The 26,889-nt window shown below is 34.2% G+C and overlaps 1 protein-coding gene across 6 annotated transcripts in view; it reads right to left on the bottom strand.

The window, feature by feature from the left end:
* Positions 1 to 26,889, bottom strand: part of CEP290 (centrosomal protein 290) — a 46,528-nt gene that overhangs the window by 811 nt on the left and 18,828 nt on the right. For 3 of the 6 annotated variants that reach the window (XM_017743917.1, XM_017743919.1, XM_017743922.1), the window contains 29 exons: positions 26,659 to 26,832; positions 25,227 to 25,338; positions 24,231 to 24,436; positions 21,990 to 22,141; positions 20,887 to 20,998; positions 19,677 to 20,132; positions 18,431 to 18,595; positions 18,085 to 18,192; positions 17,872 to 18,006; positions 16,981 to 17,244; positions 15,757 to 15,864; positions 15,003 to 15,193; positions 14,138 to 14,351; positions 13,815 to 13,952; positions 13,503 to 13,724; positions 12,979 to 13,095; positions 12,269 to 12,414; positions 11,261 to 11,416; positions 10,537 to 10,660; positions 9,358 to 9,975; positions 8,145 to 8,279; positions 7,785 to 7,871; positions 5,908 to 6,072; positions 5,460 to 5,582; positions 4,996 to 5,156; positions 3,188 to 3,329; positions 1,494 to 1,567; positions 1,235 to 1,338; positions 268 to 374 (listed from right to left, as the gene is read on the bottom strand). In XM_017743917.1, coding sequence (XP_017599406.1) covers positions 268 to 374; positions 1,235 to 1,338; positions 1,494 to 1,567; positions 3,188 to 3,329; positions 4,996 to 5,156; positions 5,460 to 5,582; positions 5,908 to 6,072; positions 7,785 to 7,871; positions 8,145 to 8,279; positions 9,358 to 9,975; positions 10,537 to 10,660; positions 11,261 to 11,416; positions 12,269 to 12,414; positions 12,979 to 13,095; positions 13,503 to 13,724; positions 13,815 to 13,952; positions 14,138 to 14,351; positions 15,003 to 15,193; positions 15,757 to 15,864; positions 16,981 to 17,244; positions 17,872 to 18,006; positions 18,085 to 18,192; positions 18,431 to 18,595; positions 19,677 to 20,132; positions 20,887 to 20,998; positions 21,990 to 22,141; positions 24,231 to 24,436; positions 25,227 to 25,338; positions 26,659 to 26,832 — 5,016 coding nt within the window. The remainder of the gene's footprint in view (positions 1 to 267; positions 375 to 1,234; positions 1,339 to 1,493; positions 1,568 to 3,187; positions 3,330 to 4,995; positions 5,157 to 5,459; positions 5,583 to 5,907; positions 6,073 to 7,784; positions 7,872 to 8,144; positions 8,280 to 9,357; positions 9,976 to 10,536; positions 10,661 to 11,260; positions 11,417 to 12,268; positions 12,415 to 12,978; positions 13,096 to 13,502; positions 13,725 to 13,814; positions 13,953 to 14,137; positions 14,352 to 15,002; positions 15,194 to 15,756; positions 15,865 to 16,980; positions 17,245 to 17,871; positions 18,007 to 18,084; positions 18,193 to 18,430; positions 18,596 to 19,676; positions 20,133 to 20,886; positions 20,999 to 21,989; positions 22,142 to 24,230; positions 24,437 to 25,226; positions 25,339 to 26,658; positions 26,833 to 26,889) is intronic. The other 3 variants (XM_017743921.1, XM_008641111.2, XM_017743918.1) reach the window with 2 other exon arrangements.

Below are 26,889 nucleotides of genomic sequence, written 5' to 3'. Positions count from 1 at the left end.
CCACTTTTATCCAGGACTTTGGTAATACCACGCAACAGCTTTTTTTGCCTTTTTCTTGAGAGGTTATATGATAAGAGAATAAGGATGTTGTCTAGAGGCAAAAAACGCTACCCATAAATAGCACCTTCCCAAGAAACCAAATAGGCTTTGTAAACAATATTTAGAGGTTGACTTTGTCATTTAATATTAATTTAGCTATTAAATGGCTCCTCCTAACTAACCATAATTTTGCTTATTATGTTGCCTAGGATGATCCTCACAGCTCACCTTTAATTGCTGTTTTTCGAGCTCTGAAGCTTCCAGCTGTGACTGGAGGTGAGCCATTTCTGACATTAGCTTGTCAATTTTAGCCTTCTCTACAATTTCATTATGTCCTGCAAAAACAAAGATCTTTTATGAAATTTTAAGTACTGAAAACCCATGGCACAAATAATCTTGTTTTCAGTAATTCTGCATCTCCTGAAAGCTGCAGCAGTTGAAGTGTATAAATCCAGTTGGGATCACCAAAAATTTTAAGTCACCTGGGCTTCTCCGTAGTTCTTGTACAAATTAAGCAATGGTGACTAGTTCCTGTGGTTGAATGCAGAATTGTAGCCCTGTGGCCAGTCTGTTAGCACAGCTTTGACAAATACAACATGAACACTTCCTCTGAATTAAATGCAGGAAGTTTGGAACTATCATAAGGGTGTTGTTGCATATGTTCATAATTTCAATAGGGTTAGTTTTGGGGGTTTTTTCCAGTCATATGGCAATGTGCTGCTCCATAGTACTCTGCTTTTCCCATGGAACTGATGCCTGCTACATCTTAAATCATTCACAGAGCTGGTAAGTGGAAATAGACACTCATTCTCTAGCAGCTTGGAATCCAAAGCAAAATGCATAGGAAAGAGGATTTCAATTAATGACTGACATCTTACAGTCTTTTGAGGTTAATGAATCAAGTTGGGGCAGATTTTTCCCACATACCTTATGAGGGAAAAATCATACAAAGTTTACAGCCTCTTGCTCAAAATAATTGATTAGGGAGATTTTTACTAAAAATTCTCTACAAAAAGGTTATATATGTACTCAAAAATCTGAGACCTTAATCTGCTCCAGTTTACACTACTTTGGCATTAATCTACTTCACATAATTCTGTAGATTTATTATCACTTTGCACACACATATTAAGTAAAAGTAGTTTTAGACCCTAAGTACAAGAAGATCTTTATTTTAGGTATTGAAAATTATTACCAGCTGCCGGACCTCCACTGGTAGAGGTGTGTCTTTCATGCTTATAATCCCCCATCTGGTGCACTAGTTCTGCTTTTTCTTTCTCTAATCGATCATTAGTTAATCTAGAATATAGAACAATTTTAGAATATTTTTTAAAAATTATTAAACATTTTAAAACATAAAATATTTAACTAAAAATTGCAGTGGCCATTTCTTGATCTTCTTATTTCATGTATATTGGCTGAGGTATTTAGTTAGTTATTTAGAAGTCCATTACCTTAAAAGCTGAAGCTCCTTGATGAGGTTTTGCTCTGTCCCTGCACCTTCAGGAAGATGTTTGAGATGCTCAATCTTAAAAGAAAAATTAAGAAAGTTTTATTCTTAAAAACGGTATCCATGGCAATGCAGTTCAGGTAAGAGTTCTCTTGGATACAAGATTTAAAAAAGAATGAAAATAATACTAAGGATGTAACCAAACATTAGGCTATCAGGAAAAAAAAAGCCTTCATGTACAGTTTCCAAACACAAAGCTAGTTCTTGACAGCCTTTCTGAAGTTAGTAAAGATTATTGCTACATATTTCATGAAAGGTGAAGAAAAAAGTATTTAGAAGTTAGATTTACAAAGAAAGTTGGATGCATAGCTACGTCAATGTCATGTATACATACGCTAAAGGAATTGATATACCTAAATGATTTAAATGCTTTAAAAATATTACTGATGTGCTTATTTGCATATCAGGGTGTCCCAGTTAATTTAGAAAGATAGTATGAAAACCCTATGATTTTGCAGTGACAACCCAAATGAGGGTACACTGAACCTGCAGTTAAGTTAGAAGAGGTCCTGATGAGAGGGGGAGGGAGTAAAATTCAGAAGCACAAGAGTGGTTTAAATATGTGATTATATACAGTTAAGGAATGCAGTGAGAGTTCATGAACTCACATGAGAGGTTTTTGTTCTGTTACTACCTATCATGGTAAGGATTTGGGTTATTTTTTTTTACACAATGAGGCTCTTGTCTTTGCAATGCAGTTAACTTCGATCTCATCCCTTCATCAGTACTTGAGACATGAAAGAAACTGGAAAGTGTGTTGCTCCCAGAGTAGTATCACATAATGAAAGACTTCTATCTCTGTGTTAAATTTGCTGCTGCTATATACTTCATGTTAATAGAGGAAAAACAAGGAAAAACTAACAAAATAATTGTTTTACAGGAACCAATTCCAAGTTCTATTTATTGAACATGTCTACTTGCTTACATTATATATATATATATATATGACTTCCCAAATTGAAAGTTTGTATTTGGTAACTTACACTGAGAAGGGCCAGTACAAGGTGTCTGGGGAAGAGAACCATCCACATATAAATAAATGAGAAGATGGGAGCTGATGCAGAGGCGTAGTTCTAGGACTGCACCTCTGCACTTAAAAGCCAAAATGTGATACATCTTTTCAAAGGCACTTGTGATTAAAATTTATCAACTCTTCCACATGTACAATAGTACTTGTAAGACTACTGGAGACTGCATGTAAGAGGCCATGTAAGACTGGAAACAGAAATGAGGATCCTGTTTAGGACGGCAAACTCAATACTCCCCTGCCCCCACTGCTAAAAAACCAAAGTGGAGGGAATAGGGAGGTCTCTGCAGCAGCCTCACTCTGCAGAACCTTTTGAAGCATCTATCTACAGGCTTTCATGTGATCACTGAAACTGTAGTAAAAAAGCCCTACAGAAGAACACAGTAGAAAAATAACAGTTTTCCTCAGCCTGCAAGTCAAGAATATATCTTGATAGTATGTGGTAAACCTCATTAATTCACTAAAATATGTAAATATAGCAACTATGACCGAAAAAAAAACCCTATAGAAGAAAGGCTTAGAGAAAAAACAAGTATTCTGCCACTACAGACATTACAAAGACCTAAATTAAGCATTCTATTTTCAGAGTTATCTGGCTAACTTTAACTCACTTGTTCTTTAAGATCTTGTAAATTTTTATCAGCGTTGTGTTCACGTTCTGTTGCTTCCTGAAGCAGCCGTTGAAGGTTAGCAATGCTTTGGGTTTTTTTAGCAATAGCCGTTTCCATTTTCTTCAGCTTAGTTTCCTGCATTCTGGCAGTATTTTTATTTAGAGAAAAATAAGAGCAGAAGTTAATACTTTTGCAGAAATAGTGATTAAATTACCTTTAGGGGTAAAATACCCCCTAAAGTATGTTTGGGGCATTAGCCTTGAAATAATCTCTGGCCTTATAAATACAATTTGCTGAAAGAAGCATAATGAGAAATACATCTTTAATCTTGCAATAAAGGCTTTTCTAGATATTATGCTTCTGTGGGGTTTTTTTGTGTCAACACTTTATTGAAGGGGGACTGGAATCTTTTTATGCTATTGCACATGAAACCTAAGCACCTGATGCTAAAAGGATGCATGTTACTGATGCAGTGTGTACACTAGTTGTATCTTAATTCAGTGTTATACCTTTCAAAGTATTTTTCCACTGATTTAATAATTTGTGGAAAATACTGTACTCAGAAAAGGGCGCTAATATAGATGCAGAAGATGAAAACTCCAAAGCCAAAACTATTCTGCAATCAGTTGTTTACCCTGGAGGAACAGCAGTCAGACAAAGATTCCATTTTGCTTTGAGCTGTATAAGGCTACAAAAGGTTTGTGTAGAATCTGAAATGCTGGAAGGTACCTCTGGAGATCCTGTAGCCCAGTTCTCCCATCTGAATCCATCTGGATTTTCAGATAGCAATACAATGTCCAACACCTTGCTACCTGCCAAAGAGTCTTCTGAAGGGTCACTGGGATGACACCCCTTTGCCCTATGAAACAATTTCTGTTACCACGTACATGCTTTGGTGGATGTGCTGGTGAAGTGGATTGCATGGTAAAGTTCCCCAAGCAGCTCCTCTGGGTTAGTAAGGTGTTCATGTTATTAACTTACTTAAAATTCATGTTGAAGTAAATGCAAATAGAAGGCTTTATTCACATGAGTTGAAATAGGCAAGTACAATTAAACATTGTATTTTGTATCTATATACAACTACATATATATCTCTGTCGACTAAATAGAACCAAGTATAAATGTTTTTCAAAAGAAGTGAAGAACTGAAAGAATAAATATATGAAAACTGCTGAGCCAATACACCAGCTGTTAAGCATTACAGTGGGGATTCTATAACACATCTGTCTTCACTGTATGCTCCTATCCTCTTTCTCCTGTGGCCATCAGCCACTTTTGTCCTGTCCTGCAGTCATTTTTGCCCTCCTTCCTTAGACAAATTATGGTTGTTATCTTGCCTTGCATAGAGACATTTTACCTCACTGGATAGTTTGGGGGAAGGTTAAAAAAAACCAAATGGCTTTTTAAAGTCTCAGTGAAGTAAAATGGCTGAGCAACATGTCAGAGCAGGGGATCCTGTGGGAGTGCAAGACTGGGAATGGAGTAAAACCTTGGCCATCAACAGTGATCTGACCTAAGATGAAATCAGACAGGTCTCTCTTCTGTCCAGTGGATTTTCTGCCCTAATAAGTTTACTGTCACAGGTTCTGATTTTGTAGATACCTTCCATCTCTGTTTACCACTATTAAAGAGTATTTTTGCAACTCATTATCTTATTTCACCCTGAAGTCATCCAGGAGTCCAGGACTAAGTATTTCTTACCAAAAATCTGCTCTCTCCCATCCTTATGCAGGACACAGGTTATTTCTCATAGTAGCATAAGCATTTGTTTCATTTTTCTGTCTTTTTATTACATTCTCAATTCCTACCTTGTTACAATGGACTTCCAGCTTCTGCTGTCAGCTCCATCAAGTTGGCTCTCTGCCATATTTAGCTTCTTAATGGTTTCTTCCAGCTGTACGTTTAACTTCTCATTTAATATCTCCAAGTTATTCTTCTCTATTCGTAGCTTCTCTCCACTGTCAGCTTCCTATTGTTCAATAAAAGCAAAGCTTTATGGAATACTTAACCTCACATGAAGCACAGCATAATCTCAAACAATGGTGCAATAGGGTCAGCGCTGATTTAGAGGAAAACTGCATCCAAGATTACTAGCACTACAACTTCCAAATTAGATCTTGGACTAGTCCTTGGATATCTCCTCTCCACATATAGTGAAAAAAATCTGTCATAGCAACATCAGTGCTATATTAACCACTAAAAAACCTAAAAACCATATACTTACCATAACCAGTACCTAATGAAATAAAGGGATGCATTACAATGATCATACCTTTTTCAGTTCTTTACGCAGTCTCTCATTTTCAGTAATGAGCTTTTCCATTCCTTTGGTCTTAGATTCATAACGCATACTCAGCTGGCCCTCCAGATCAAGGTTCATTTTTTCCATTTCAGACTAAATATCAAATAGTTTGTTAAAACATATTTACATTGCTTTGTAGAAGATTTCAGATTTCCATTTTTAAATCACAGAAGAGTTATGGCTACTTAGCACAGTGAACATTTCATCACATAGTTAAATATATCCTTAAGGTACAAAGTACCTTAAATCATGCATTATGTTATGCTAAAATGAAGTTTTGCCTTTCTGTTCTGTATCGTATCTGCCATTTTCAAAACAGTTTTGTGCCAATCAGTATCAACAGGCTTGCTACTCCATTTTGTTACTAACTTGCATATAAACTGTTACCTAAATACAGTTACTGGAGATAAATCTGTACCTTTAGCTTCTCATTTTCCTGCTCAAGACCAAGTAATTTCTCATTAGAAACCACAGCTGGAGCTTTTTTCAGTTCTTCATTTTCTCTTTGGACTCTCTCTACAACCTTTTTCATCAAGCCAATTGTTTTTTCCAGTTCTGGGATTGTCTTTCCGCTTCTACCAGCCTACAGAGAGGGGGGAAGGAAAAAGTATAAGTAAACAATAGTTCATTTTGACATTCTGAGATACTCCAAATCTTACTTTATTGCTTATTTTCCCATTTCAATTCATATTTATAAAAAAAAAAGATGCTTTGTTTTGATATGACTTGAACCCTAGAATTTCCTGCATACTTACCTCTGCAAAACATCTAATGATATATTAACCCCTCAAGTCAACAAATCAACTCCTTCATTTTCTATGTTACCCAAAAGAGCTGCAGTTAAGTCTCAAAATCTGCTGTACTTCATGAACTAAACTGAAACATTAGGAAAATAAATCAAAGAACTACTTAATTTATTCAGCTTTTCTTGTAGAAAAATTCCCCAATCCAACAGACCATGCAATTGGGGGCATGGGGGAAAAATGGCTGGGAACTTGAGGGAAGAAAAGAGGGCCATTTTTTAGCATCCCTTCTTCTGCCGAATCAAAGTGACAGAAGAACTATATTTTAAAGCCTAAATAGATCTCCTGTTCCAAAGGCATATATTCTTCTTGCAGAATAATAAATAAATGTATGTGAGGGTAACATTGTAATTTCTCTATTTTTCTTCTTTCACTACATTAATTAATGAGTTAGAAAATCTGTTTAAGTCTTCAAATCCATTTATTTTCTCATCATCTTTGTAACAATTTCCTCATAATTTTAAGATGCTGCTGATTCTACTTATGGGGCCATTAGGTACCTCCTTTTCTTTCTACGGAAGTAAGGAGCAAAGTAAGTGGAAAATGGGGAGGATTTTATTCCCTGGAGTTCTTCATAAATATATATAGCAACCAAATTTCAGAAGTAAAAACTACTTCTTTTTCTTCTCTAAAATAACTGGAGGGATTAGGAGGTTTGTGTTGGTACCCAGCAGAATTAAAGAAAAACCTGTCACATCTTGCTGCCTGTGAATGGAGAAAGATGCAGAATTTGCTGTCTCCTCAGAACTTTTGCATGAAACAGTTTTATAAACTGAATTTCCTTGTCCAAGAATACCACTGCATAAGAGACAGATACACAAGCAGTCCACACAAGGCATGAGTAAAGAATGAAAAATATCTGATCTTTTCCAGGTCCCCAGAAGCAGAACTCATTTACCTTGTATAGCGATCTACAAAGAGCTACAAAGGCACTTAGGAGCTTTTACTAACTCAGCTTTCTTTAGAAGGTCACACAAAGAGTTTGATAAGTGAGCAGCAAGAGACATACTGGGCACTGCTGAGTACTTTCTTCCCTTAAACTTCCGAAATACTGTTCTATTAAGGTAGTTGACAGTAGCTAGGGTAAAATTTAGCTGTGTCACCTTGCATAGTACAACAAAAACTTTCACTAACAGTAAAGTACCCTTTCTACATCTGCGTCAAATCATTTACATAGATACATGAATATAATTTTCATTATTACGGCTGTAACTACGATTTATTGTACAAATATGCTTCTGAAGGTAACTAATCAAAATGACAAAATAAGGCCATGATAGTGTAAATATTTAATGGTTTAGCTCTAGTCCTTCTAATGGTCCTGTTAACTTAATGTCATTAATTTATTATAGCATTTTGTCAATAAAATAAGCAAGAACAATTCATGTTTGCTTTTGGTTGATTCCAAATAATTTAGCTTCAATAATACTTTGCTTTTTTTTGTATTTAATTTTCATTTAATTATGATGGAAAGTGCTGTTAGAATACTCACCCCTCTAATGCTGCCCAGCTTTCGTTCAGCTTCTGCTTTCTCTTTTTTGAGAAGTTCACACATTTCTTTTAAGTCATCTACTTGGTCCTACAAGTAAAAAAAAAAGTAATAAGCAACTTAGATCTCAAATTGAGGTGAACAACTGGTGAACAAAATTACAGTGTAGTTTTACTTTGAAAAATTTAAAAGAAACCAATTTCCCATCTCAGTGATATTTTCCATCATTTCTACCAGCTATTCAACCCTCTCATCTTCTGTAAAATCGTGGAAAATTTACAGTATGTACAGAAGAAATATCTATTTTTAAACAAATCCCTGACCTGTGTGAGGGTAAAGGGGACTAAAGTAAAAAGATGTTACCTTTAGTCTTGGCAAATCTTTATTGGCCTGCTCTAGTTGGAATCTTAGCTCAATGTTTTCAGATGACAATCTTAAATTTTCCTTCAAAACTTCTTGTTCTCTTCGATACTGATCACTTGATCCTATTCCTGATGTCTTGAGAAAAGAGGGGGAAAAACTGCTATTAAGTGGTAATGTACTAATTCAAAATTACAACTATCAGTTGTAGCTGATTAAATGCAACAGATAACTAGTATTTCTCACAGAAATGAAACAAAACTTTATTATTACCAGTTTTGATCTAATCTGCTTTGATTTTAACACCTTCTCTTACATTACTTTAACTTGCTTAACCTTTAAGGGAAGTTTAAAAATCAGTATAAACTAGTAAAAATTTCATCAAACCAAAACTGACTCTCAAACTATTCTGTAGAAATAAATCTCAAAGACTAAAAGATAAAAAAGCTACTGAATGTAGTAAGCTGTGACACTGTACCTGGGAACAACATCTAATTTTAAGGACATACTCTGATAGTTTTTTAAGTAGTACCATGTGACATAAGAAATGTCATATATGTCAAATGGATCAGAAAGCAAGTCAGGAAGAGCAGTATGTAACTCTCATTTAATCTGTTAGTTCCCACAGTTTTAAGTCTTTATGCATGGAGGCTAGTAATTTATACTACACAAAGAGTGCTTTGCATACTTTATAGTGCCAATTCAAATCACAGTGATATGGTAAATTACTATGCCTGGCTAGTAAAGAGTAAAACCTTTTAATAATATAATAATCAGTGGTTTTTACTTATGTAATTTGGGAATTACTGTATGATTCATTACTTCATCACTAATTAGAGGAATCAAGTATTTGCTTGATTAGCAAAAAAAGTATTAGCATCAAGTAAATGCTATTAAAGCATTTTTTTTTCCTAAGTGTAAATAATAACATATCATAAGTCTCTTAAAGAATGAAGGACATCAATTAGCTCCATGTATCTTTGGGGTTATTTGTAAACTCTCTGGATCAAAATTTTAGGATTGACAGTAGCTTACTTGTGAGCTGACATGCATGCCTATCATGAAAGTATAAGGTTTGCTTTATGGACCACTTGGCAAGTACTTCAATATCCCTGCAGACCATGGATAGGAAAGCAGTGCTTTATCAAGACCAAACTATTCTATTTCTACATTATTTATACTGAAGAAATGCTAGAGGGCCACTACAGTATCAAACCTCGGGCATTTCACAAAATTCTGGGGTAGTTTCAACCCATTCTGTACAGCTTCGGTCATTTTCCTGTTTACTCTCTGCAGTGTGTGGATTCATTTCATTATACATATTTATTTTGTCTGCTTCACAGCCATTAGCTTGATTAGGATGTTCCCCTGAATCAGACTGATTGCAGCTCATTCTGTCAGTATCAGAGTCTTCTACACATTCTTCATCCACATTTGATTGCTTGAAAATTTCTTGCTTCCTCTCTTTTTCTTCACATTTCTCATTAACTTTTCCATTTTCAGGCTGGGTTATATTTTCTTCTTTTTCACTGCAGTTCTCTTTACCTTCCCTAGAAATAGCTGTGTCCTTGCATTTCTCACTATCTTCATGGTGCTGTTCAGGAGACACTTCCCTGCTTGCATCAGCAGCAGCCTGCTGCCCTTCATTATGCATGATGGATGTTTGCATGTCTGCATCCTCATCTACTTCACTGCCATCAGTAACACTATTATTAGTCTGATGTTTGATTTCATCCCTATTTGAAATAGATTTCTTGTGAAGGAAATTCAGATACTTTTGTTTACTGACAGTGATAGGAACAGACTTGGTCAGTTCAGTCTGGTCACATGTACTCTGATTCAAGTTGAAGATAGAGTGAAGCATGAAAGAAAAGCAGAACACAGTAAAAGAAAATAGGAAATAAAGGAAAATAGAATATACTGTAAAGTCTATTCTTGAAAGATTAAGAAAACTTAATAATGCAAAATTTGCAATATAATCAACCTTGTAAAAATCAAAGCACAACAAAAACACCAAATGTAACTGAAATGCAGCTCGGTATTTCCCCAAACTCCGTGCATCTTGAATTTTTAATCAATATATAATATAAAAGTAGTCTCTCAGTTGCAGACTCATATATTTTAAAATATTTTTTCCTTATTTCTCCACATATGCTAGGATGCTGAATATTCCAACTTCTACCTGTATGATACAGCAACTTTAAGTTTTGGGGATTTGGGGTTTTTTGTGTTTGTTTTGTTGGGTTTTTTTAAAACCACTAAAAGCTGAGTATTTCATCTGCTGTAGAATACTGTCATTTGAATAAAACCAGCTAAGTGACATAGAATACCAAATAGTAAACAAATACTTTTCTTAAGTAGTACTCTACGTAATATGGTTACATTATTAACTTACCAAGGGTCTCAAAAACGTCTCTCTTGAACATTGTCTCTGTAATGCATGGAGCTTTTCCTGGAGATATTGATTTTTGAGATGTAGATCTTCTACAACAGAGTCTCGTGGGATTGCTTGCAGTGTTCTACATCAAAAAATGAATCAAGCCAAAACAAACAAATGGCTATTAATGCAGAAAAACACCCTTTAAGGTAAAAGCATCATGAACTTCTGGATTTCTAGACGTGATTTTCCAGTGTTTCTAAGCTAGTTATTCTAAATCAACGATGGCCGCATTTCAACTAATCCCCATGAATGGAAGATACTCACTTTGGCAAAAGGAATCTGCTCTTTTCAGATGCGTACAGTCTATTATTCAGGTACATTATCCACTGTGGTAGTAGATACACTGGTTAAGAATGCACTTCCTATCTGCACTTAGCAGTTCCAGTAACTTTCACCAACTCTAAACTGTAGTTAAAATTTTCCACAATAGGAGTATGTTTTTCATATTCTTTAGCTTTTTAGAATAATGAACCAATGCTGCATATTCTCTGAACATGCACAACTGCTCCCCAATAGTTTTAAGTTTGCTTATATCAGAAATTATCAGAAATTTTAAAATTCCTGTTTCTTTTTTTCCTTCTTGAATTATAGTTCACCTATTAAAGTCTATCTCATTCCACAGATTTTTTACTAATTTAGATTTTTCAATTTTTATAGATTCATTTAAAAAGTCTCTCACCTCATGTGTGCAACTTCATTTTCTAATTCTAGATTCCGTTTTCTTAGTTCTTCCACTTCTTTTTCAGTTTCTGTTGCTCTTACTCCAATAACACGGTCAACAGTGACACCAGTAGTTTTCAGTTTCTTCTGCAGAGCAATTTTCTCTTTTTCAGTCCTGCAACATTCAGTAAATTTACATTTTAAAGCTTATTTGTTAACTTGCTTTCTTGAGGAGAAAATATCTTCTGTCTTAAAAGAATCCATGTTTGCATTTTATTTGCTCACTGAACCACACCCCCTTTTCTGTTTAATAAGGTTACTGTATAGACAGTAAAACCTTACCAAAATCCCAACTCAAACTCCAAAAAAAGCAATGGACAGTAAGTCATTATCATGCACATCATAAACCACTTGTTGGTCTTGCCTGTGTTCTATGTGAAATTCAGGCAAGGCTTGCTAAGAATAAATGCCATTTTGAAGCAGTTTCAAATCACAATTTAACAACAGCTACAATCAACACCACATCTTTTATCAGTAAAATCCTGCCATTACATCAACTGAAGTAAACGTAGTATCTGCAGAGAGTATGGACATAGGATTGTTTGTTGAAATGGCTTCCAACTCATAATCCTAGAACTGTCATTACTGCAGTAACATTACAAGTATCCAGTCCTAGCAACCTAATTAAATAACAACACTGCGAGAAACAGCCTGTCTTCATAAAGCTGTTATTTGCTTTGTGTGAATAACAGAATGCTAAGCCAGGAAGCATAATAAAGGACTTAAATTTCAAAACACTTTCTTCTAATAAAGCTTGTTGGCTTCTACAAGGGAAAGGATACTAGAGGAGTTAGCAGAGTAGCCTGCTGCTTCAAAATCAACTAATCCTTTTAGTCTCAACAGCGATGTCGAATTCTCACCATCAATCTTATAAACATAACAAACTGCAGTAATTACTATATATCAAACATATCTGTATTTCTGTTATGACATCATCTTGTAGCTGAATCAATTAAAACCAACTCACTTTGTATAAAATTCCTTCAGTGTATTCAACTGTTTGGATAAAGCATCTGCTTCTTTTTCCTTTTCCCTTAGTTTGTTCCGCAATCCTTCCATTTTGATTTGCCATTTTTTACCTTCATCCCATCTAATTATTTCCTCCTTGGAGGTCTGTGAAGAACATAAACAGATTATGTATTTCCTTTTGATTTCTTCTCTTAAAGCAAAACAAGCAAACATATTACAAAAGTAAGAATGATATATTTCTTCATTTATCAGTTCAAACCAAGAAGTATTATTTGCCATATCTAAGTAGCAGGTTCAACTGAATACACTGCTGTGACTGGTGTATAAAGCTAGTGCAGTTTAATGCTCCTACCAAATTCTTCCTTAGCTTTTAATATTCATTTTACAAAAAAATTTTATGAAATTAGAGGCTCTAGTGCAAGGCGTCCTTTCACTTATGTAATCAATTTCACTGCTACCTAGAGAATCTTAGTTTTCTGAGATTTTGTAGGACAACAGATCCATTAGAAAAAGGCAGGAAAACATTAAGATAGCAGTACTAAGTAACAAGAGCAGTAACAGCATGAGAAACATGAGAAGTTGCAGCCATGAAACTGCTTTTTTTCTAACCAAGTTTGGCTGGTAGGTTTTAGAAGAAATAGGGAGAGGTCAACAGCCTTGGCCTTGGCTGATGAGGTCTTTCAAAGCCATGATATAAATATCACATACCTTGTCTTCTCTTAGACCTTTTTTTTCTGTTTCTTCAGACTGTTTCTCAAGTTCACTTTCCAACTTTTTAAGTTTTTTCTGAAGCACATCTATCAGATTTTGTTCATCAGCTTTGCTCTGAAACATTACAAATTTTTACAACTTCAACTTTAGTGACTACTAAGATATTTTTCTCCAATCAAAAAATAAGGATTTTAATTCCAAATTGGTAAACTTAGTTTAGAACCTAAATGATCTTTTAAAAGTTATCTTTAAATTAAGACAAAATACCATTTTTCCAAGAAGCTATGAAAGTGGTTATTCAACTCCTCAGACTCTTTCAAACATATTTCAAGAAGTATGTAATTATTTTTTTTTTAGCTGAGGCAAGAAAGAAAGCTAGTATCTTACATGTAACCCAGATGATGAGGAAAAAATAATTTTTTTTATCAAGTGTAAGATACTTAAATCTTTCACCCCCCCAACCAGCTCATCTATACAGAAACTTGATGAAGATCAAACATAGTTTGAAAAGTCACTTCTACCTGAATGCTACTGTTTAGCCTCCTAATCCGGTTCTTCAGTTCTTCATTTTCTTTTTCAATTTCATTTTTTTCCCTCGATATTTTAGCAAATGCTTTTTCTTTCTTCTGAAGCTCTTGGTTTAACTCATCCCTTTCATCAGACAAAGAAGTTTCCTTGTTTTTACTTATTTTAAGGTTATCTGTAAGTTTTGTAATCTGATTATTCAATTCCTCTATCTGTGTCTAGAAGAAAAGAAAAAAGCCACCAAAGGCCCCAAATCAGGTTCATCAACAATACAACAAAGCAATACAATGATATTATCTAGTACTCACCGTAAGCCCCTTTGTTTGTCTGTCAACAATCTCCTGGACATTCATATACGCCTCTTTTTGTGATGCAGCAGAAATAATTTGCTGTTCAGCATTAGCAGTCATTTCTGCTCGGAGTTCTAGAAGTGCTTTACTCAAAGCCTGAAAACAATTAATTGAATTTTTTTTGTAAGTGAAGATGCTGCTACAAAACAGGCAAAAGCAATAATTGTATTTTACTTTGGCACGTTACACAATTATATTTTACCTCCTAGTCAGCTATATAAAGAATTCTTAAGCATTAAGAAACATTTAAGTGACGTAGAGATTAGTATTTGTTGACTAACTTTGTGCTGGTTCTCTTTTATGGCTAACTGGCTCTTCAGCTGTTCCACCAGGTTTTTCAGTGCTGCTGTGGGTGCTCTATTATTTGCTTCTTTTTGGACCTCTAGTTCAGCTTTTACATTTGCTAATTCCTTCTCCTTCTGAGATAAGGTGTTCCTCAATTCATTTGCTTCTTGTTTTATTTGTGCCACATCAACTGTGTGCTTTGCTTGAAGCCTAATATAAAATAAGCATTAATAGGGTACAGTGTAATAATTAAGTTAGCAAACTCCAAATAAATCACAAAGGACACAATGGTTTATTTTTTATTGTTATTAAAGAAAATGACACTTAGATTTGGAAACAGCAAAGAAAGACTGGCTCAAAAAAGGCAGTTTAGTAAGAGAGTAACTCATGAAGGCCAGCAAAATGAGATTAGAGCATTATTCATTTTCATTCCTGGTCCTCACAGGCAAAGAAAGTATCATATTTTTTCCTTTTAAACATGGGTTAAACTTTCATGAGTTTAAACTCGTTCAGCAACAAACCCAAATGAATGTATCGTGGGGAGAAAAATGACAAAGCACAAGCCAGCAAATAATACAGTAACTTAAAAACAACTTTCTTTTTCACTAAATGGCATAAAGCTAACAACTAAAAAGCATTTTTCCAAGCCACCATTTTTCAGTATTAGCCCCAGTGAAGGGCTACAGATTAAAAATAACTTGGAATTGCCAACTATACCAATGCTTTTGAGATTTTTTTTTCCAGCTGCATCTTAAATTCAGCAAAAACATGTCCAATTTGATAGATCAGTCCTGTAGCAGCAATACATAATTGACTTGAACCACTCTAATTGTGACTTATGTTAATAGTCTAAAAACTTACTGGGCTCTGATAGTCTCAAACTCATTGATTTTTGTTAGAGTAATTTGCTTCTGTTTCTCCAAATCAGATGATGTTTTCTTTAATTTTCCAACAAGTGAAGCAAGAGAATTATCCTGCTCTGCTACAGTTTTCTCTAAGTGGTGAAAATATTTGCTGTTGGACAGGGATATAGCGGTCTTTTTCCCTAACTCCTGTAAAACAGAAGAAACGCATGTGATAAACATTTTAAGTTTTAAGCAAAAGATAAGCACTACTGATGCATTTTTAACTCAATCCTAAATATAATCAAGCATTAAAAGCTACCATTTACTTACTGAGATGTGCTTCTTAGTTGACAGAGAAACCAGTCAGGCTGGTTTGAAAAGAGCTTTGTACATCTAATGATCAACAGAATACAGCTGAATACAGGTTTCACCTTATCATAAAGTGCAGAGAGAAATTTGGTATCAAAATGAGTTAGCTTAATATAACCATACACTGAATGAGAAGACCAGAAAGCAGTATGTAACTCTCTCCCCTAGAAGTCTCCATAAATTAGGATGATATGCAAATGTGGTAACTCTGTTTTTTACACTTGACTTCTAATCCCTCTCATGTGAATTCTCTCAACAATACAACAACTGTATATCAATCACCCAATTATTTTTCCAGTCATCAGTTATCCCTCACTTTTGACTGCAAAACTGTTATTTTCAGTAACAAAGTAAAAAATATAGGAGCAACTTCACTAATTCTACAAACACACATGACTCACCAAAGCAGTCTTTTTGAATTTATTAAGGGAATTGTCAGTGTGCAAATCTAACTTCTGGTGTAGAACTCTTATGTCTTCCTCATGCTTCTTTGCTATTTCCTCTTGTTCCTGTTAGTTCAAAATAAAACTCTAGTGATGCACACTATCACAGAAAGTCATGACACTACAATGCCTTCAAGTTGTTTGTTCACTCATTGCTCAATATTACTCCCCAGATTTTCCTCTAATTCTGGAAGTTTTTAAAATTCTTTTCTTCTGGATATAATCAATGAATTTTTTTTTTCTTTTTAACACTATTGGGAAAAAAAAATCAACTCTTGCAGTTTTAAGCTATGTAGCAAGTAGTATGGTGTAACAGCACAGAAGCTGGAGAACAAAACCCTTGGTGTTGGTCCTCACCAACTGTGACTATAAGTATGGACAGGGATATCCATACTAGGTACATTTCAAGTTTATTTACTTTGGACTATAGTGTGATCCCAGTGGGAATGCTAGCCCACAGAGAACAACAGGCTCATTTTAAAACTGCATCTTCTGTTTTCTTCCCAAACAAAACCCCTTGATTTCTCCCAAGAGAAATAGCTACACATGTTAACCAAAGCACACTACATGAAGATGATAGAAAGTCAGCTTTGGAAATGTGCTTCTGATCCAGACACACTAAAACTAATGGATGCTTGGCCTTGAAGTATCTCTTTGACAAAAGGTTTATGTTTTAAAATACGCTTTAAGGATATAAAGAAAAAAGAATATAAATTATGCTTATAAAATATAAAGCATGCTTGGATACACTGTTTATGCTTTAAATAACGCCTTAGTTTAAAATATGCTTAGAAGAATGTTATCTATAAATGTATGTCTTTCTTGTACCTTCACTACCAGATACAATCCAGAGATCTCTGTTGCAAATACTGAAAAATCCCAAAGAAACATACGAAGTATACTGAGACCACTTTGGCAGAATTTTAGTTTTCTTCTTGTCACACTACTTTAATTCCTAGACAGAAATTAAATACATAACCTCTTGACTAAGCAAGCCTCCTATTCTAAAAAGCTAAAATATTCTACATGAACTTTCCACATATGAAATAAATAATTGTCTCTGTTCTGTTATGTGTGAGTTCAGAAACCTGTTTTTTTTAGATTTCACTAGGAATAAGAAAACAAAGAATCAAATAAAACAACTTGAAAGTGGAAGAAATTTCAGACAAAGAGTTTAAATACCTCTCTTGCTTTAGCAAGCATATGTTGGTATCTTTTTAACACTTCTTCCTTTTGATTTAATCTTGCTTGCATATTTGCAATGGTCTGATGAGCAATTTTAATGGCATGATGGTACTCTGAATCATCTTCTTGTTTGCTTAATTCAGCCATTATTTTCTCTCCTGATGTTGCAGGCAATCGAAGTCTTAATTCATTTATAACTTTGTCTCTTGATATAACATTTTGTTCAGCTTTCCACAGAGCCGTTTCCTTTTCTTTTAATTTCTACAACAAAAGGCAATTTCTTTGTTTCCAGAATTCAACCACTGCAAAAAGATCTTACTTTTCAAGAAATGTACCAGAAAGTTTTGTCTAAATGGACTTAAAAACACAAAACACTTTGCACTGGTTTCAGTCTTTACAGGATTACTATTAGATGAAAATGACCCAGAATATCATTACTGTGTCTTTATGTATTATTTGCTTGGCACAAGACACTCAAACAATTCATTTTGTGCTACTAAATGACGAAGCTGGTGTTTTACAAATTATTTAAGAACCACAAAGTATCTTCTGTAGCAGAGTAGCACTTTAGCAACCCAAGATAAAAGTATTTTGTAACACTTGCTAAATTTAACTACGTATAGTCAACTGAATTTTGTACAGCAAGAGCCATCTTATCCTACTGAATGGATTAATAAAAACATTAGAAAATTCTCCTCTTTGATTTGTTCCAATGGAAAAAAGATTTCATTTTATTCATGGTGTGATTATATTTTTTATTTACATTTTCTCTGTGTTAAATATGTCTAAATGACATTTTAAGAAGGATCTTTTTCATGGAAAAAGAAGTAAAAGAACGTGGAAACACAAACTTTGTCACTTTAAATTATAATTTATACATTAAATTACCTCCTCCAGTGATCTGCAGGTTGCCCTAGTTTCCAGGATTGTTCGAATATGCTCCTGAATCTTTCTTAAAGCCAACTCAAGTTGCTGTGGGATTGGCAAACTAGGGTCTGGAACTGAGCCTGTAGCCTCTTCTAACTGCACAGAAAGATTCATATTCATGTACTCTGACAGCTCTGAAAAACATGCTTATGAGTCTACTTTTAGTGCATGTACCTTTAAAGCTGTGCTAAGTATTTCAGTTTGTTGATGATCATACAGGTCTAACTGGCGCTGCAGTTCTACTTCTCTCTGATCCCAAGCCATTTGCCTTCCTTCATGAAACTGTAACAAATGTTTGATAAAAGTAGTTTATTTATTGAAGGCAATTTGGGGAAATAAATGGGAATTTTATAGCCAACTTCAACTGAAAAAATAGTTACTGAAAAGTAAACTACTCAGAAGAGCTATTAAAAAGAATTATGAAATCAAGATGCAAACACCTATGTTACAAACTTATTAGAAAACCATTTAGGAAAGGAAGGACTAGGATATTTTTTCAATAGCATGCAGAAATACATACCTTGTTCTGCTGCACAATTTCTTCTTCCAGGTTACTGATTGTACATTCATATTCAGAAATTATATTACGCAAGTATTTCACCTCTTCCTTTTGCTTGACTAATTCTCGACTAAGTTTAAGTTCCTGCAGATGGAGTTCCTCCATCTTCATGTGCCACTCAATTACCTTGCAATGAATAACACACAGTACATTATAATTTACCACAGGCCAACAAGACGCGGCTTCACTCTTTGCCCTTGAGGCAGGATGGAACTTCTCAAGCTAACTGGAAGACAGATATTCTGCCTTTTTAAGCTTCTTCACTTTTCTTGAGTGAGGAAGCATGACGAGAGTATGAAACTGCAAGGGGAGTGACTGAGAAGTGCAGCACACAACTGGAGAGGCAACAGGTTTCCCTTACACTGACAAAAGTGCATTGCAAACAATTTTCACATGACCCAAGTTATACCCTATGTATCTGTCCAGACTGAACAAAAAAAGTATGCAAAAAGTTTGGTTTGTCTTTTCTAAAAGAGCAAAAGAATTCAAAACCATTAAAAACTATAAGTATTCAAAAAAATGCACGTGTACTAAGAATAACAGAGATACTTAGATCAAAATGCTCTAGAAAAATACTAGAAAACTGACTCAAAACTAAAATGTGCCCAGAGCGTTACAACCATTGGTTGCTTACATGCAGACAACTTCAGTGATAACAGATACAATCATATTATATAATATACAGTGACCTTGAAGAGAAGTGAGAAAGCCTTCTTAAGATTTCAGGGCAACATTGCTTACAGTTGCAAAATAGCTTAAGCAGATTTACGTGAGCACAGGAACATTTCTAACCATGCTGCCAAAATTACTGCCCCTGGATTTATCTAAAAAGACATGGATCTTCAGTGAAGATTTTGCTGCAGGCTCATGGAACAGAACTTCAGAATGCTACTCTGTATTTAATTTAATTCATTATTTAATTAGATTCATAATATAATTCAATTTAATATAACTGCATTTATAGCTAGCCTCTAGTTCCTATGTGCCTTAATTGGGCACAAAAGATAATTAGTAAATATAACTGCACTGACTTTTACAGAAAACAAAATATAATTGCTGTCATATTCTACCAGTGTATTTTGAAATCAGTAAGTTTCACATTAAAACATATTTAAACCTATAAACATAAAACATATTAAAACAAAGTGAACATAATTTAAATGCAGATCAGATAAGCAAAGCTATTCAAAGCTGTAAAATCACAAACCTTTTGAGCTCCTCTTGCATCCTTCAATGCACTTAATAATTCTTCTAGATTTTTTAGTTTTAACTCCAGCTCTAATGCTCTGTTTTCTGCATTTCGACGCTCCTGCTGGGCATGCTGAACTTCTTCCAGGATCTTCAGTTTGTCATTCTGTAGCTGAATCATTGTTTTAGAGAATTTTTCTTGCTGCGCTAAAGGCAGAGCACCACTAAACTGTCGCCGCAAAGACTGAACCGTCTGTTGTAGATGTTTGGCTCTATTTCTTCCTTCAAGTCGGGCAAAATATAAGGCTTGATCTCTCTCATCAAGCTTCTGCTCTAAACGTAGATTATGGATCTCCATCTTCTGCAGTTTCAATTTGAACTTCTCCAATTTGCCTACAGCAAGAGATTCACTACCTTGAAGGGCTGTGATATCTTGATGGAGTTTTGCAATAATTGCTTTTTCATCTGACTGTACCTAAGAACAAAATTGATAGAACAAATTTATTTTTCATTTTGATTAACACAGTTTATATGTAAATATAAACAAGCTATTTTTTTAATATATTATATATTGCATGTATTTTATTCCACAGAGAAGAGTAAGAATTAGCCTCTAACAGGCTTTTATTTTTCCACTGTTGTTTCTATGGCCACATTTTAGAAGTACACCTTTTCAGATACTGATCTTAAAAATGGTCTCTTTCTAAAATACCACAAATGGAGGAAGAAATGTATGCCTAAACTTAGAAAATATGGTAACGTAAAAGCTGACACGTGTTGGATTTAAGGACTCAAACCCTTCTACAACATGAAACCAAATCCCAATAAATTGTTTTAGCTAATAACAAAACAAAATAGTAAACCTATTGCAAATCTTCAATATTTGCAAGTAATTTCTTGCCTTGTAAAAAATGATCAAATTTTCCTGAACGTGAGTTTTTCCTTGACCGTGAGTTATTAATGATAAAAGAATTAATGTTATGTAAACAACATGGAAAAAGGTCAGGATCTGTAATAGTTGCACAGCTAGAAATGGAATAAATGGAGAAGGGAATAATTAATGTAATATAGAACTTTTGAAAGAGTATGGCCACTACAAGGACCAGTTTGCTAAGATCCTTCTGAAATACTTCTGCAGTTTTCTGATTCATTGCAAAATTACTTCATTTCTTCTCACTCCAGGGAAAAAAAGGATCCAAACTGCAATTTTAAGACAGGCTGAATTTTACCTGATAATGTAAAATTTGCATTCTAAGAGATTCCACTTCTTTATCTCTGTATTGTTGGCGTGCCTCCAGAGCTTCAACTTGTGTTTGTGCTACATCAGATAGTTCTCTTAACCTTCCAGAACAAACAAGAGTATTGTGTCACTTGAAAGCACTGAGTAACCTATTAAGTTTTTCTACATAGAAGATGCTAAGGAAAGATACTTAGTATGTTTCATCATATCGAAACATTTGGACTTCATTCTTTTCAGCATATTCTTCTCTACTACTCAGAGCTCTGGTTAAGGAAATTCTTGTTCTGTATTGCCTCTCAAATTTTTCACAGGAGATTTTGCCATACATTATACAGAAGTTTGCTAGCAGTAACCTACTCCAGGAAAACAATGCCATCTTTTTTTTACCTAAACTAAGCATCTCTGTCCTGTATTTCTCTCCCACTTTAGGATATTAATACTCAACATTTTCTAAATGCTCAAAACGTTTCATTCTCAATTCCCTTCTCTGCTTCCCCAAGTCTAATAACTTATTTGCAGTGCTGAATATCACTGCAAGTGTCCCTATAGACTTTACTGGTTTAGGAATATAACATGATTGTATTAATTACTCAAAGACAAATGTCCATATCAACATATCTAAAAAGCTCAGTTTTCCAATTTATGCAGTTAATGTCTTTTAAGTAAATGGCAAACCTCCCTCCTACTGTAACTTAATCTTTGAGATACGAGTCTTTCAAAGTAAGAACTGCTTTCCAGTTAGTTATGTGAGATTTTCATACACATAAAGAGGGGTGGTGGCACAGAAACAAAATCAACCTTAATTAGTGTAAAAATAGTACCGTAAGTATCTAATTGCACACTTACGTATCTAGCCAGGCCAGCACTCAATTCCTTGTTCAAATTAAAATGAAACAAATTGCATTCTTTATAGTCAGGAATTAAATGCTTCAATTTCAATGCCAAATTTGGCATATATAAATGCTCAAAAGAACAGGCATAGAAAATTGGATGTCAGTGATACATAAGTAGTGTATTACATAAGACTAATAGCCTAAATTTTCACACCTTTCCGAAGATACTGCATTCAAAATTTGTTACTTCAGCACTTACTTTGATACTTCAATCTTGAGCTCCATCTCACGCTTCTCTAGGTCCATAATTTGTCGTCTATCAGCATCACTTACTGCCTTACTTACACTCTTTGACAGTTCATCTCTTAATTCCTGTTCCACTTTCTGTGCCTCAAGATTGATTTTGGTGAGCTTAAAAAAATCAAAACCAGAAACAAACAAACAAAATGGTACCCTAAGCACGTAACTGCTCAAACTCTGCAATGAAAATAGCAGTGCCAAAAGTACTTTTCGTTTGTCACTCATTGCAATACACAGTTCAGCTGTGATGAGGTTGTCTTCAAAAACCAGTTTCCCTTACTCTCTGCCTAAACATCTTTTTGTTTGCAGGGTTGCATGCACATAGGAATGAATACACGATTTGGCACAGAAAAGAAATCTAAACTAAACACAATTTTTATTAATGAATTTTCTTAAAAGCATTACCGCAATAACTTGCTCCTAAAATAAAATTAAAAATAAAAACACATTTAAAAAAGACTGTAAACACTTCAGGAAATGAACAGTCTTACATATTTATATACTGCCTATTATATTGGCATTGGTAACACAAGTAGAGGTTATAAATGCCAAGACTGACAATAATATTGTTCTTTTGTTCTTTCTAAAAAAACCTTTCTTAATTAAGTGATATTCTTTCAAGCAGCCTGATTTCTCAAGTTGATTATCAAATACGGAGTAACCAATATTTCAATTCAAACCAAAGAGCATTAAGATAGATAATCTGAAAACCTTAGACAACACAGAGAAGTCTCAGGACTTAACTAGTACATACAGTTGTGGCCCATTATTCTGATACCACTTCTTCTTAATAAAATAACTGATTTCCTAAACAAACAAAAAGAAGTGCAGGGCATCCTCACGTATCTGGAAAACTAAAAGTAGAATGCTGACGTTGATTTATGAGTTAAAAAGATGTATAGAAGACTTCTGGTTATCAGTTCTTAAACTGATGTCACAACTGTCATTAATTACATCTGCACACAATCTTGTTGTCTCTTTCTCAAACAAAAAAAGAGCTATTACATCAGATTAGGAGGTACTGAGTACAGGAGTATATGAAACAGTGTATGTACTGGAGGTACAGAAATGAGGAAAAACGGATACAGAGGTACAAGAAAGAAAAAATTATGGCATTAGGAGTTCATCAACTCAGAATAAAGGAAGACCATCAGACCTAAAAGTAGACAAGACAAATAAAATATGCAAAAAAAGAGAATATGAAAAATGTGACACTAGGGTGCATCACCTAAAGCATTTCTTAAAGAAATAAAAGAAACTATCCCATCAAAAAAGGCTTTAACAGTACTGCTGCTGAAAAGCTTTATACACTTTTAGTTATGCCCTCTTGGAGATTAAATCAAATCAAAACAATGTAACACACATTACTAAAACATCAGAGAAACAGGGAGTCACACAATAGCAATCTAAAATACTTAGGCTACACTAGCAAAAGACAAGGAGTGGAAATGAAATCAACACTCCTATCAATTATTCTTTTTCTTCCTTTGTGCTTAAATAGTAGACCAGTAATGGCACGAGAACAAATCTGTACAATTCCTATTAATAAATTTATTCTAGAAACTATAATAAAGTCTCCTGCTAGTAAAAAATAAATTTCTATTAAAAACCCAGATACGAATAGTGTGGACAAAAAAACCTAACAAGGTTAAGACTAATAGAATAGGAATATTAAGGTTCATGAGCTTCAATGGCACATAACTTCTATTCCTGTACTATAGACAATGTGTGGCACAGGACATAGCCAATCTGTAACAGAATCACAACACTATCAGTAGCCCAAGGGATGTAAAGTTCTAACCTTTTTTTGAATAATTGGTAATTATAAGAAAAAAATAAATGAAAAGAGATCATATGAATTAGCCAAAAGAAATAACAGTTCTGGAAGAGACTTTTTTCTTGCAGTCTGGTGACAAAACTAGGAAACTATCTGTCAAGATGCTCATCATGTGTTTTACAGCTATTAACTAACTTTTAAAATAAACTACTGACAAATTAATTAGTTATATTTTTACCAATGTCCTGCACATGCAAAATTGCAGCTCTTAAAGGCTGCAAAACTATTTTTTGCATCATAAGCTTATTTATACACTTATTTATTGATACAAATTGATATTATTGATATAAATAATTTTTGAAAAGCTCAAAAATATGCTTTTAGGATGTATCAAATTAGGCTGTTAAATCTCAGCAGATTTACCTCAGCAAATTTTGTTTCCAATTCAAAATTACGTTCTTCTATTTGCTTTACAGTACTCCTTAAATGTTCATACATTCGTTGTGAATGTTCTGCTCTCTGTCTTTCATTTAGTTCCTTCATTTCTAACATTGTGATTTTCTTAGAAATGGACAAAATCTCACTGTTGGTTATTGCTTTTGTGGCTTTGTCCATTGCACTGTCATCCCCTACAAGAAAAAAATACTGAATTAGGAAATACACAAGCTGATTCAACTATGAAAATTATTTCCACCATGAAACTGAACATGAGTTTTTCTTTATATATGTCACATAAACTTTATCATAACAGCTATATTATTTTTTTTAAACTGGAGGCATGGTTATCTTGCCTTATTACAGATTTGAAAGGTACGTAATTTGAATAATATATTACTATGAATTATGAATGCCTGTATCTGCAACCATGGTTATTGACACTGATAACTATTTTCAGTGTAGCCTTTCACTTTATCCTTAATATACCTGGTCAAGCCTGGTCTGTAAAACAAACAGGGTGAGTGAGTTCTTCTTGAATAACGGGAATGTACGCTGTACGAAGAAACCCCAGCTATCAAGAAAGAATACTTTGCTACAAAGCATGAAACCAGCAAAAAGAAATCACTTTCTTGACAACCTCTGAAGCACTATGACTGAGAATCAAGTTAGAACACATTAAGAAAATCTAATTCACATGATGTTGCTTTAAAAGCTTTTAAACCCTTGACCCAGTAACCCAAAAACGTCGAAGTGGAAGAGTTTCCAGAGAAAAATAACAAACTTGGTTTTAGTCAAATGAAGCATACAAACAAAAATATTCAGCACAAAAATTAAGATTGTTACTGAAAGACATGAAATAGTTTTGATTTTTCTGATTTTGGTTATTTTAAGACATATCTGTTTTAAAATATTTTCAAATATTACTTTTATACAGGATATACCATTTGGTACTTAATGTTACAATATAACTTTCATACTTGCCCAGTTTAGTCATCTGTTCCCAAGCCTGTTCTACAGTATGAAGTTTCTCTTTTGTGATCTCCAGCTCCTTATTCAATGAATTTATCTGTGCTTTCAAGGATTCATTCTCACGCTGTAGGACAGAAAAGTTGCAACATAACAGCAAACTATTTACTTGTAGCAGATTTCATGCTTAGTATCTATGAAAATTTTCAGATTAAAACTTTATCTGTGTGTGACCCATAACCTACATATATGGCAACAGAAGAGTATATGTTTCCTACTAAGTGTAAAAATGTAAGTCTTTGTCCTCTGTTTCTTACTATCACAGCTAGTAATACTGTGAACATTTATGACCAGCAACTGTGATTCCTACGGTGTCTAGAATTAGATTAGAAGTACTTCTGGAGGATATTTCATCCCACACAGAGTACTTCATCTTGCACATAAAGATCTATTTAAGACAGACCATACATTTCTTTTAGTTCTGCTAGTCACCTAATATGATGCCAAATGTTACCTTTGTAAATGTTCCTTCACTCCTCCAAATACAAACACGAATTTCCACATTAACCAATAAAACAAACTGAATGCTTCATATTAATTTGCAATTTTTAGTTTTCTGGACACGTTTTTAGTTGATAAATGATTCTCTAGCTCTATGAAGCTGTTGAAATAGGCAATGCAAGTTCTCATACACACAAAATTCCATAAAATAGATGTAGGCACCATTTATTCTTTACCACCCCTGAAAAGTGGGAGGTAGTAATGTATCTCTGAAGCCAACTTCACAGTGCTTGAGAAGAAACTCCCTTCTACTTCAGAAAAAGAGTTCACGGAAGGAGTTAAATATTTGCAGTCCCTACAATATTTTGCAAACACATTATGAACAATCTTTGGGGTTTTTGGGTTCTTTTATGGAAGTAAAATTCCAAAGCTTTACTCTTTTTGGAATTAAACATTTCATTTCTGTAAAAGCTGGGAATTAGTAAGAGCACATACTTTGAGAGAAAGCCTTGGAAGTGTTTACATTCAATTTTCCTTATGACCTCCAAAACTGAAGATGACAGCAAATATTCCTTCTGCCAGCCTTGTTTTAGTAATCAATGAACTAAAAATATTTTCTGAAGGAACATATCCAAAGCTTAAAGAGCAAACAAACAAAAACCCAAAGAACCAAAACAAAATGCTTTTCTGTCTGCCCATTGAAATAAAACCTGGAATTCTGTGTATGTGTCTTAATCCACTAAGAATACCAGGCAAGCAAATTAAAATTCAACAGCAACAGTCACACTGGCTCAAACATCTCATACTCACTATGAAACTGTTCTAACCAGCAATTTCAGTGCTGGAACTTCTGTTCTATCATTCTATTAAGTGAGGAAAAAAAGCAAAGCTGAATTAATATATAATAATTTTCTTTCCCCTAGGGTTAAAAAGTAACATAAATTACCTCCATGTGTTCCATGTTTGTTGTCCGTTGGACAAGCAAATTATCTTTTTGTAACATCTCTCTGTATTTAGCAGTTAATGCATTGTACTGCTTATTGGCCACTTCTAGCTCAGACAATGGCACACTACCATCCAGCACTTTTTGCAGAGCTGCAATCTTAAAGCAAGCCATTTCCTATGAAAATAATCAACACAATAGGTTACTAAGGTCAGCTAGAAATTTAAATATAAA

This window comes from Corvus brachyrhynchos, unplaced genomic scaffold, assembly GCF_000691975.1.
Source record: "Corvus brachyrhynchos isolate BGI_N302 unplaced genomic scaffold, ASM69197v1 scaffold9, whole genome shotgun sequence".
Classification (NCBI taxonomy): Eukaryota; Metazoa; Chordata; class Aves; order Passeriformes; family Corvidae; genus Corvus; species Corvus brachyrhynchos.
Note: the sequence above shows the minus strand (reverse complement) of the source record. Positions and strands in the feature narration are given on the sequence as shown.